Below are 12399 nucleotides of genomic sequence, written 5' to 3'. Positions count from 1 at the left end.
GGGGTGGGTGGGGTGGCTGGGGTGGGGTGGATGGGGTGGGTGGGGTGGGGTGGATGGGGTGGGTGGGGTGGGGTGGATGGGGTGGGTGCGGTGGGGTGGGGTGGGGGGGTGGGGTGGGGTGGGGGGGGTGGGGTGGGTGGGTGGGGTGGGGTGGGTGGGGTGGGTGGGTGGGGTGGGGTGGGTGGGTGGGGTGGGGTGGGTGGGTAGGTGGGGTGGGGTGGGTGGGTGGGGTGGGGTGGGGTGGGTGGGTGGGGTGGGGTGGGTGGGTGGGGTGGGGTGGGTGGGTGGGGTGGGGTGGGTGGGTGGGGTGGGGTGGATGGAGCGGTGGCACCTTCAAGCACTTTGGTTCTTCATGTGTGGTGTTAGATTTTATGTTTTATTACTTTATTTTTTTCAGATTATTTTTTGTCTCTCACGGTAATAAAGTTGCTCAAGAGTGAAACGTAGCTCAGCTTTTAGCATGGGAGCTTTTGCTTATCGTGCATTTTTCATGGAACGTATCATGCTCGTTAAGCGAGACACGCCTGTTTTACATTGTACTGAGACAATGTTGGTTATTTTTATTATGAGTTACTCACCAGGTGACTTGTCATTGGTCGGTGAGCTCACTTCATGATAACCACCAATGTGCTCACCTCACGCGGCACGCAACTTGTGTGATGCACTGATTCAGTCTGCGAAACTCATTATATATGCCTAAAGTGAAAGTGATTCTTCCTAAAATAAACCTAAAGTTAAAGTTATTTGTTCCTAAATTAAACATTGAGGCGGTGCTTATCTCGTGCTTACAGCCCTGTCCTGGTGGTGGTGATAATTCTACGTTCATAAGACGGGGCGAGTTTATTCTCAAGACGAGCAGTATTCATACCGTGTGGAGCTTTTTATGGCTGGGTAGACAGCGGCAGTGTAGCGATCATTACTATACGTAAATGGATAACATTGGTCGTGAAAGCCTACGTGTTCAACTGTAGTAATAATAATTTACCAACATTTTCGAGGCTAGACTGAGACCATCATTGTCATTCTCATTGATTATTCATAGTGTGCCTCCCATGCAGTAAATGTCGAGGCGCCCCCTGTGATTGGGCACATGTTGAGAATTGGACAACAAAGGTTTAATTACCCAAATTGCGCCCCCTTACATTTTCCTGCCCCTCCCCCCTCTTCTGCTGCTGCCGTGCCCCTTGCTTTCTTCGGCCCCTCCCCCTCCCCCCACCTCTGCTACTTATTTTAAGCCTCTGTCTGTTCATCCCTCCGGCCCCTTTTTTCTTGCTTCTCTGTCCGTCTTTCCTCTTCTTACCTCTTGTGTCCCTGTATATGTATTTTTGCTATCTTATACCTCGTATTTGTTCACTCTGTCTATGCTGGTATGTTCAACCCAGAGGATGAACACGAAATTTAGCACTCTTCTGAAATTCGTAGTCTGCCAGGCAAGTGTCTAACTGTGTTGTTGGCCGACTGGCATTGCATCACGTGAATTTTTCTTAGGTTTTTTGAATTCTCGTCTCTCATCTTCTTGTTGTATTTACCTCCGTGCAGTTTAACGCTCTCTATGTGTTGCGTTGATGTCACCCTATGTGCTATTTGTTTTTACACCTGATGAAGATCGCTTGTGTTGGGGTCGAAACGTCGTGCTTGATTTATTTTAATATAATTTATGGTATTTCTACATACGTGACTTTACCGAAAAAACCAATGAGTTAATCAATGGTTCTCTGTGTGAGTGAGTCTATGTGTCTCCATGTGAGTGAGCCTATGGCTCTGTGTCAGTGAGACTTTGGCTCTCTGTGTGAGTGTACTCTGTGAGTGAGTCTATGGCTCTCTGTGGGAGTAAGTGGGTCTCTAAGGCCACCACCATCTTGCCCCCTGCCCAGTGCGTCCACCTGGTTGAGCTGCAGGAGTCTATTGTCCACCGCTCCAGACCGCACAGATATCCAACGTCCACCTCCAGCACAGACACCAGCAGATTCTTAAACCTGGTGGTGGAAGGACACGAGAGGGGTAATAGTCAACCACCATTATCACCATCAATACCACCATTACAACCACCAAAATCACCGCTATCGTTAACACCACCATCAATATCACCACCTCCACCACAACGATCACTATCAAAATTACAATCACAATACTCTTTGGTTCTTTCGGTAAAGTCACGTAGGTAGAAAAAAATAATAGATCACGACGTTTCGATCGCAACACAAGCAACCATCATCAGGTGAAAAAATATAGCGAGAAAGCTGCTGAAAAACGAAGTTATATTGGCTTGAGATAAGCTCAGCCCAAGGGTAAGTGGGCGGGGCTAGAGGTAGAATTTGCATGTAAATACAACACCACATCGTGGAAAAGGAAAGAGAGACACAGACAACGAGAGACATCCACACACAGAGAGAGGCACACACAAAGAGACACACGAGAGCCGCATATAGAGAAAAACACACCGGCAGAGAGAGACACCCACACAGATAGATGCAGAGAGATAGACACAGAGAGAATTACATAATTGCCCATGAATTACTATGGTGTGACAATGCCAATTACCAATGTCAAAGGGAACATCAATGAATGGTAAATGTGGGTTAATATCCCCAGAAGAGCATGTAGACTACATTAAAAATTAAAATAATCAGGCAATATAATATCACATATGGGTTCAGTTTAAAGTTTACTTACGACAAATAATACTGAAATAATTGTGCTCCATAGATTATCTTAATGGTCAAGTTACATAACCATCACGGAATCACTTAAGGTGACCATTTAAAAAGACGTTAATTGCAAGATGTTGAGCAAAGGAAATTGTTTGGAAGTTCATCTCACACCAAGTACATGTTACTATAAATCTAAATCTGCATAGTTCTCGATCAGCAAAGTCGCAAACATGTTTTATCACAAGCAAGGAGTTCGGTGTAAAGCTGTTAAGCAAATTAACCACTGCACACGGTTGTAAAGCTCTCTGCCTCAAAGACAGCACTCTACCAAGTGTCACGACGCAGCTGCGCACGCCGCATGACAATAGGCGGAGTGAGTGAATCTAAGGAGACACTGACCCTGTCAAAGGGGATCCCATGTCTAGAGTATTTGTGGCTGGTGCTACACATTTCTAACGTGATTAGCCATTTAGCTGATCTATCATTTGTGGACAGGTCGCTTCTGGAAAACAGCCACATAGCTCAGTGGGTCTCACCTGGTAAAATAAAAATAGTTTATAGAGTTCGTTCTACCTTAACGCTTGTTTTCCTAACGCCATTTGGATATAGCACGATGGATGTATTAGGGAACACGTTTTATAACACGGATGCTAAGTGGTTGAGTCAACAGAACTACGTCGCGCGAGTAGGAATGTGCGGTTGTTCGGCTGCCTGGGCACAGCGTCACACGAGGCATTGGGATGCTGCTGGATGCTTCCTGATGTTCCCCACGCGCCTCAGTCTTTGTTCAGCCGACACACGCATCTCACGCTGTTATCACGGACTGTGCTTTACCCTGTATTAGTCATTGTAACGAGGGAGTTTACACAACGCGGTGTTATTCAGCAACGCAACTACCGCGTTACAGAACACTGCAGTAAATATTGTCGCGGTGTGGAAGGAGCAATGAACGTCATCTTGTGGCATGGAAAGGCATCGCAGCCCTAGCGAGCAGCCAGAGACAAAGTCTGCACGCACGGCAAAGTTGTGATTGACCCGGGGACTATTAGCAAGTGACACGTATGGACTAATGCAGGGGTCGGGAACCTTTTTGGCTGAGAGAGCCATGAAAGCCACATATTTTAAAATACATTTCCGTGAGAGCCATATAATACATTTTTAACACTGAATACAACTAAATGCGTGTATTTTTAACTAAGACCACCAATTTTAGAATATAATAAGTCTCTAAATGTATCCTTTTTAATAACGTTGTTATACCAACAACCAATAATAAATCAAATACTTCTTAACATTAATGCGACTTCTGGTGCTGCATGGTTTTGCTGATGGCTTTGTAGTCTGGTTGATACTAGCTTGCACTCTGGACAGTAGCTCTTGGCGCATGCCTTCTTTCTGCTGTCCCCCGCTGGATATTTCGATGCAAATGTAGCATGGCGTGTGCCAAAGTGCTGCTTTATATTTGACCATTTCATCGGTGAAATTTTATCATTGCATATTAGACGCACTGCAGAACCTGCTCTCTCCACAAAGGCGAATTCTTCTGTCCATTCGTGCTGAAATGTGCGGTACTCCTCATCTTTTTTTACTTTTCGCCATCTTCTTCATCAAAAGGGTTTGCTCTGCATTAATTAGCTAGCTGACTATTTGATTAAAAGGACGGAAGTTTACATCTTGACCTCACAACGACCCTTAGGCTACCGCATTATCCTATAAAAATAGAGTTTTGGTGTCGGACAGCTGGGATTGGCTCCAGACACCTGCAACCCTGAGCAGGAGCGGTAGAAAATGGGTGGATGGATTAAAATGCATGAGAATGTTTTATATTTTAAACGTTACTTTTTAACACTGTGATTTCTGTAATGTTTTACTTTAATGTCAGCGGAATTATTCATTACTTATCATGTTAAGAAATGTCAGCTAAGATTTATTTGCGAGCCAGATGCAGTCATCAAAAGAGCCACATCTGGCTCGCGAGCCATAGGTTGCCGACCCATGGACTAATGGTTACTCTAAATGACGATGTTGACGATGGTTATAACGTGCTACAAATATGCTGAACGCACATCGCATTAGTTCTGACAAATAGCGGACTTTTTTAAAGTTATAATAGTTTACAATGGTTAATTTGTATATCATGCCAAGTGAGTAATTTGCTTGTGGACCCTGACAGCGGCACTCAATGTCCAACTCTTGCGAATGCTCTCAGGGGATCTTTACCGTGCGCTGCGTTCACTCACTCAGCCCCAATCTCCCTGTCGTGAACTCACCACTCACCCACTCACTCACCTCACCCTTCAACTCACTCACCCTCCTCACCTATTAATTCTCCTCATTAACTCACTCACCCTGCAATCCCCCCCCCCCTCCATCACCCGGCACTCACCGCCTGTCCGTGACCACCTCTCCCGTGCCTACAACCACAAACACCACCACCACCTCTCCCGTGCCTACAACCACAAACACCACCACCACCACCACCACCTCTCCCGTGCCTACAACCACAAACACCACCACCACCTCTCCCGTGCCTACAACCACAAACACCACCACCACCACCTCCTCCTGCTGCTGCTGTCGCGGTCTCCGCGTGGCGCCGCGGGCCCAGGGGGAGGCCTCGCGGCCCAAGAGCGGCGCCACGGCTCCCCCCCTCCCGCTCCTGGCCCCTCCCCCTCGTCCCTCCTGGCTCCTCCCCCTCGTCCCTCCTGGCCCCTCCCCCTCGTCCCTCCTGGCCCCTCCCCCTCGTCCTTCCTGGCCCCTCCCCCTCGTCCCTCCTGGCCCCTCCCCCTCGTCAATCCTCCTCCCGTTCGCGACGTGGAGTGAACTCAGCCCCGCCCCCCCCGCCCCCACCGCCCCCCCCCCTGCGCGGCCCCGCTGCCCATTGCAAGAATGGCGGGAAGCCGCCTCTCGCGTGATTGGCTCGCTTCGCGTCACGTGGGGAAGGCGGAAGAAGAGTATGGGGGAGGAGCTGCGCGGTAAGGGGCGGGGCCGTGGAGTCACGTGGTGGGCAATGATTGCCAATAAGTGGGCAGGGATGGCTGTACGTCACATCCGGTGATATAGGACACGCCCCTTCGTGACGTGCCTCACACTTCCTTCCGTCCCGCGTGCCGTCAACACGAGCTCAGCATGGCGCTGTTGACCGTTGGCGTTCCGCTCTTGGCCATGCTTGGGATGGAGATCTTCATTTATCTTCGTTTTAAGCTTTCCATCTCATACTTTTACCGCGAGACCACGACGCTGCAAACGGAGAGGATGGGCCTGCAGAATGTGGAGCTCTGTCAGAAGAACAAGACCATGGAAGTGGAGAAAGATGGTAAGCTACCATTTTCTTTGGTTCTTTCGGTAAAGTCACGTAGAATGAGAATAAAATAATAAATTGATCAAATAAAATAACACAATAATATTCTCACGACGTTTCGGCCACAATACAAGCGGCCTTCATCACGTGAAGGGGACGAGACTGTCTGGAGGACAGCGCTGGAGTGAGAAAGCCACGCTGAGATCGCGATCTTTAAGCTGTGTGAGAAGAAACAAAGCGCCTGACAAAGGAATTAGCATTTAATTTAGCATTGAAATGGCTGAGTGATTAGCTTGTGACTGGTCACAGAAAAGGCTATGTTAAAGTTAAAGCATACACATCCGCAAAGGCACCCCTTGACAAAGGAATTAGCGTAGAATTTAGCATTGAAATAGCTGAGTGATTAGCTTGTAACTGGTCACAGAAATAGCTATGTTAAAGTCAGAGCATATACATTCACCGAGTCACCTAGTACAAATCAAACAGGAGAATTTAGCATTGAAATAACTAGGCGAATTTAGCATTGATATAACTGAGTGATTAGCTTGTGACTGGTCACAGAAATGGCTATGTTGAAGTTAAGGCCTACACATCTGAGCTATTCACAGTAACTGGGTATACAATATATAATGAATACTATATACTGAACCAATAAAAAACACAAAAATTTAAATTACCTCAATGTTATCAATAAACTCTATATTCTCCAATCAGCTAATCTACCAACAATAAGTCGTTATATATCACAATGCTATATGGCGAAAAATGGGTGGATTCTTACCCTCAACTTTAGCACCACGGATAGCTACGGGTCCCGTTCAGACGGACGAGTTCATCGATGGTCGGAACAGAGGAGGGGGAGAGAGACAGCTGCGAGGCGCTGTTATCCTCAATGTTGTAAACCATACCATTAACCACGGTTAAGCTATCCGTGTTGCTAAAGTTGAGGGTAAGAATCCACCCATTTTTCGCCATATAGCATTGTGATATATAACGACTTATTGTTGGTAGCTTAGCTGATTGGAGAATATAGAGTTTATTGATAACATTGAGGTAATTTATATTTTAGTATTTTTTTTGGTTCATGATATAGTATTCATTATATATTGTATTGTATACCCAGTTACAGTGAATAGCTCAGATGTGTAGGCCTTAACTTCAACAGCCATTTCTGTGACCAGTCACAAGCTAATCACTCAGTTATTTCAATGCTAAATTCGCCTAGTTACTTCAATGCTAAATTCTCCTGTTTGATTTGTACTAGGTGCCTCGGTGAATGTATATGCTCTGACTTTAACATAGCTATTTCTGTGACCAGTTACAAGCTAATCATTCAGCTATTTCAATGCTAAATTCTATGCTAATTCCTTTGTCAAGGGGTGCCTTTGCGGATGTGTATGCTTTAACTTTAATATAGCCTTTTCTGTGACCAGTCACAAGCTAATCACTCAGCCATTTCAATGCTAAATTAAATGCTAATTCCTTTGTAAGGCGCTTTGTTTCTTCTCACACAGCTTAAAGGTCGTGATCTCAGCGTGGCTTTCTCACTCCAGCACTGTCCTCCAGACAGTCTCGTCCCCTTCACCTGATGAAGGCCGCTTGTGTTGTGGCCGAAACGTCGTGAGAATATTATTGTGTTATTTTATTTTATCAATTTATTATTTTATTCTCATTCTACGTGACTTTACCGAAAGAACCAAAGAAGATGAATCCTTGCAGTCACGAAAACTTTAAATCGAAATTTAAGCTACCATTCTTAGATGTTCTGTTTGAGAGGAGACCTGATGGCTCATTGGGGCATTCTGTCTACAGGAAACCCACCCACACAGATTCCTACTTGAAACCTGATTCCCACCACCACCCAGCCCAAAATAATTCTCTCATCAAAACTTCATACCATAGGGCTCATTGCATTTCGGACCAACACCACCTGACCAGTGAATTAAAACATGTACACCTGGCCCTCAAAAGGAATGGTTACTCTGACCGTACCATCCGCCAAGCTGTTTCTCCCTCCATACAGAAACAACCACTTGATACTCCGGCCAAAACCATCACACTACCATATATAGCAGGCGTTACTAAAAAGATTTCAAAAATTCTAAACAAACACAAGATCCAGGTCCGGTTCAATACAGTACACAAAATTCGTGATCTGATCCCATCCGTGAAGGATGGCATTCCTGACTTACAGTACCCCGGGGTTTACAAATTGAGTTGTACCTGCGGTGATTGCTATATCGGGGAGACAAAGCGACATGTCTCTGACCGAATTCGCGAGCACAAATCAGATTTGAAACACAGCAAAACGAATTCTTTGCTGATCACTGTTACAACCATGTGGGTGATCACGATATAATTTTCTCCGATACCAAGGTTTTTGCAAACCCACGGGTTTTTATCAGAGATTTGTTCACGAGGCAATTCAGATCTACAAACACAGACACAATTTCCACCGAGAAGTTGGTTTCAAATTAAGCAACCATTGGAAAGATGTTCTAAATCGAACTAAACATAAACTCATTTCTGTGGTACAGTATATTTTTCAAGTAGTGGTACCCCAAACTTTCGCAGCTCTCAGCTCCCCCCCCCCTCCCGCTCCTGGCCCCTCCCCCTCGTCCCTCCTGGCCCCTCCCCCTCGTCCCTCCTGGCCCCTCCCCCTCGTCCCTCCTCCCGACTCGCGACGTGGAGTGAACTCGCCCCCGCGCCCCGCGCCCCACCCTGAGCGGCCCCGCCGCCCATTGCAAGAATGGCGGGAAGCGGACGCGGGGCCGACCGCGCGCCACCTCTCGCGTGATTGGCTCGCTTCGCGTCACGTGGGGAAGGCGGAAGAAGAGTATGGGGGAGGAGCTGTGTGGTTAGGGGCAGGGCCGTGGAGTCACGTGGTGGGCAATGATTGACAATAAGTGGGCAGAGATGGCTGTTACGTCATAGTGTACGTCACATCCGGTAATGACGTCACGATAAATAACACGCCCCTTTGTGGCGTGTCTCACACTTGCTTCTGTCCCGCGTGCCGTCAACTCGAACTGAGCATGGTGCTGCTGATCGTTGGCGTTCTGGTCTTGGCCATGCTTGGGATGGGGATCTTCATATATCTTCTTTTTACGCTTTCCATTTCAGACTTTGACCATGAGACCACGACGCTGTCTACGGAGAGGATGGGCCTGCAGAATGTGGAGCTCTGTCAGAAGAGCAAGATGCTCCGTCTGGAGCTACAGCATCAGCTGGAGGAGTTCATGGAGAACCGAGAGACTCTCCAGAGAGAGATCAGGAGCCTGGTTCAACAGCTTAAAGAGCGCCAGTTGGAGCTGGAGCCCACGAGAGTGCCTTGCAGGAAGAGCAAGTCTCTGCATGCGGATTTTCTCCGAGACTGCAATGCAGCACAGCGGCAAATGTCGCTGCGCTGTGAAAACGAAGATCTCCGGAGGTCGCTGCACGCCCACCTGAGGAAGTTGAACTTCCTGAATCCGCAGAGAGGGCAGGAACAGTTTAGGCTGCGCGGGAAGCTGGTGCGTCACGAGGACATGTGGCATGGGGAAAAGAGGCTGCAAGAAGAGAACCTGCATCTCCGTAGCCAGCTGAAAGAGCTAATATGGACCGTGTCTCAAATGTACAATGATGCCACCACCACCGACGCCACTTCCACCGCCGCTGCCACAGCTTCCACCACCGCAACCGTTTCCACCACCACTTCTGCCACCACCACCAAGCCCAAGAAGATGAAGAGATTTAGCCATTGGTTCCGAAAATTGCTGAAGTGCAAGTCGGCCATTTAAAAATATTGGGGAAATTGTGAAAATGACACCACCCTAATTAAAACATTACTCAGAAAGACAAACATACCCCATAGAACATCAACAAAGTCATATATAAGACAAAATATCATACATTTGCATGCAACACTCTAATAAATACTGTATTGTGAGCAAAACATAAAGTTACTTAAATGGAAAAAAAAAATCTGTTATTGTCACTTACCTTTAGTCCGGATGCCGGTCTGCTTGTCGGGAGGGGGCGTAATGAGTCCCTGCACACACGGGGGCGGTGGGAGGGGGGTGAACGTCCATACACACACACAACAGCGACAATCATCCGCTGTATAGCCTTACCAGAATGTTGGGGCAAGCGCCTATGAAGCTCTGAATGGCACACGGGGTGAATGGCCAGCACCCTGCCCGGCTGCCTCTCTTTATCTCTCCATACACGAGACTCACAGGCGTACATGCGTCCGTGCACACACGCACAACAACAACGCAACAACCGTCGTTCACCCCTAAGTGGCGGTGATATCACCACAGCACTTGTGCCATGCTCGGTGCATTTTGAGGCCACGTGAAGTGTCGAAGGCTGGCTGGCAGGAGGTCATGTAATAGACGCAGGTGCCATGGATTGACTTAGGAAGATGATGGGCAGATGCAACAGCCGTGCTCCCCACTGTGCCAACTTTATTTGTGTCAGTTGTTTGGCGCTCTGCTCGTTGTTTTGAGCCTCGCTCCTCTGCCCTATGCTGTTGCTGGAGGGCAACTGCCTCCACTTCCCCAGCAGCACCTTTCATGAACCTCCTCCACAGAAGCCGATCATGACACTGCTGATACCAGTCATCAATAAGTCCAATCAGCTCCACATCCTTCTGCACCACATCAGTCCATCTCTTCTCTATTCTGTACCACGCCCATTTAGCACCATCTATCCAGCCAAATTGAAGCTGCTTGGGGATGCCGTGACTGCATACGGACTGCATGACACAATCAACGCAGCCTCGCTTGCTGGAGGAGCCCACAGATGGGCATTTGTCCAGATATTCTAGGAATCTGTGAGCTTACAAAGTCCAGTCTGGTTAAACCCTGAATAGATCGTGGGCAAGCTAACCTTAATGTTCCTTTCGAGAGAGATAAGGGAGAGTATAACTGTGGCCGAGAAGACATGAAGATTTTTATGGAGTGACATGCCAGGTAGCTTCCACACTGTGTTGAGCAGCTGATGAAAATATAATGCTGCTCGAATTATTTTAAATGAGACCTCGGCTCCCAAAACGGAGTTGATCATCAGCACACTGCCCACTCCACTCTCTCCTCAGGTGCCCCAAATACATGAGGAATTGAGGACGGGAGCATTTTTATGATGTCAAATACCCAGGGAGGTGATTTGTTTTCGTGGGGCTGATGGTAACGGCCCATATTTTAGTAGCATGCTTCATGTTTAGCTGTAGTGTCTCCAACTTCTCAGAGTGGGCAGTAATCACCAGATCATCCGCATTCATAATATGGTTTAACAATAGAGAGCCATACCATGACCGGCTCAGGCATCGATCAGCCTCCCATTATATCTATACCAGATAAATTCTACTGATACATCCATGGAAATCGTCTCAAACTACGTAGTCAAAGAAAATGTTCAGTCGTGTAGGGGCCAGAGGACATCCATGTCGCACATTACTCACACATTCTATCATCCCTTAGCTCCATTACGTCGATTTCCCATGAAACAGCAGTTGTCTTTATATTGTTTATATATGCTTTTATCGAAAGAAGAAAATAGTATATTTGCTTTAATTACTGTAACTCTGTGTTTTATTTAGCTTTGGTAATTTGGGTGATCCAGGTCTCTCTTGCAAATGAGACTCATCATGGTCGCTTTAGTTCTCGCCTTGCTTAACTCAATAAACTGGTACTCACTCACTCCATTATGAACTCACCCACTTCCTTAAATCTATGACTCACGTAAATACTCCCTCTCCTCATGAGTCATATATTTACCTGATCACACAATCACCCGATCATTCACTGTGTCAACCTCACTCACGCACTTTTTCATGCTCTCAAGAATGACCCACCCATTCTATCACTACATTAATCACCATCCCCTTCCCTCATTGACCCACTGGTAAAATTAAAATACTCGACAGCAACAACACGTGAGATTGTACTCAGTCTTACACTCACATGTGTAAAGAAGCTCCTTTGCAGGTTCCATTTGATAGATTATTTATTTCACGATAACGTATTTACAACGCAAGAATACGACTCACACGAACCTTCCCCCGTACAGTAACCTGTACCTGTTTCAACCCATCTCCACTGCCCCCACTATAAACTTTGCCATCCAAGAGAAGTGAAGTAGAAGACAATAGAGTCTGCTGAGAGACTCTACCAGGGAAAACTGCTGGAAGTTACCAGGGCGTGGCCGTGCGGGTATATAAGGGGGAGCATGGCCCGCAAATGGGGTGATGCCTTGGGGACTGAAGAACAACTGCAGGTGGATGACATCGGGGCCGACTGTTGGAAATCAACATGGTGGAAACCATCAAGAAAGACTGTTCGAGATTAATCTACTCTATTAGAAACCACCGGGACTGCAGATAGTCATAGCCTTGTGCAACGTGTGAGTTGCACTCTCACCTTGTAAATATGTTATCGTCGGGAATAAATCATCTAGAAAATGAAA

The 12399-nt window shown here is 47.0% G+C and overlaps 1 protein-coding gene across 1 annotated transcript; it reads left to right on the top strand.

Moving 5' to 3' along the window:
- Positions 1–5713: 5713 nt before the first annotated feature.
- Positions 5714–12399, top strand: LOC116936899 (uncharacterized). Its single transcript, XM_076059178.1, has 2 exons — positions 5714–5967; positions 9076–12399. Exons 1-2 carry the CDS (start codon positions 5781–5783, stop codon positions 9729–9731), a joined length of 843 nt encoding a protein of 280 aa, XP_075915293.1. The 5' UTR covers positions 5714–5780; the 3' UTR covers positions 9732–12399.

Source organism: Petromyzon marinus, assembly GCF_048934315.1.
Source record: "Petromyzon marinus isolate PM22_M1 ecotype Great Lakes invasive population chromosome 84 unlocalized genomic scaffold, UKy_Petmar_22M1.pri1.0 chr84_unloc.4, whole genome shotgun sequence".
NCBI classification, from domain to species: Eukaryota; Metazoa; Chordata; class Hyperoartia; order Petromyzontiformes; family Petromyzontidae; genus Petromyzon; species Petromyzon marinus.
This window is presented reverse-complemented; position numbering and strand designations above follow the sequence as displayed.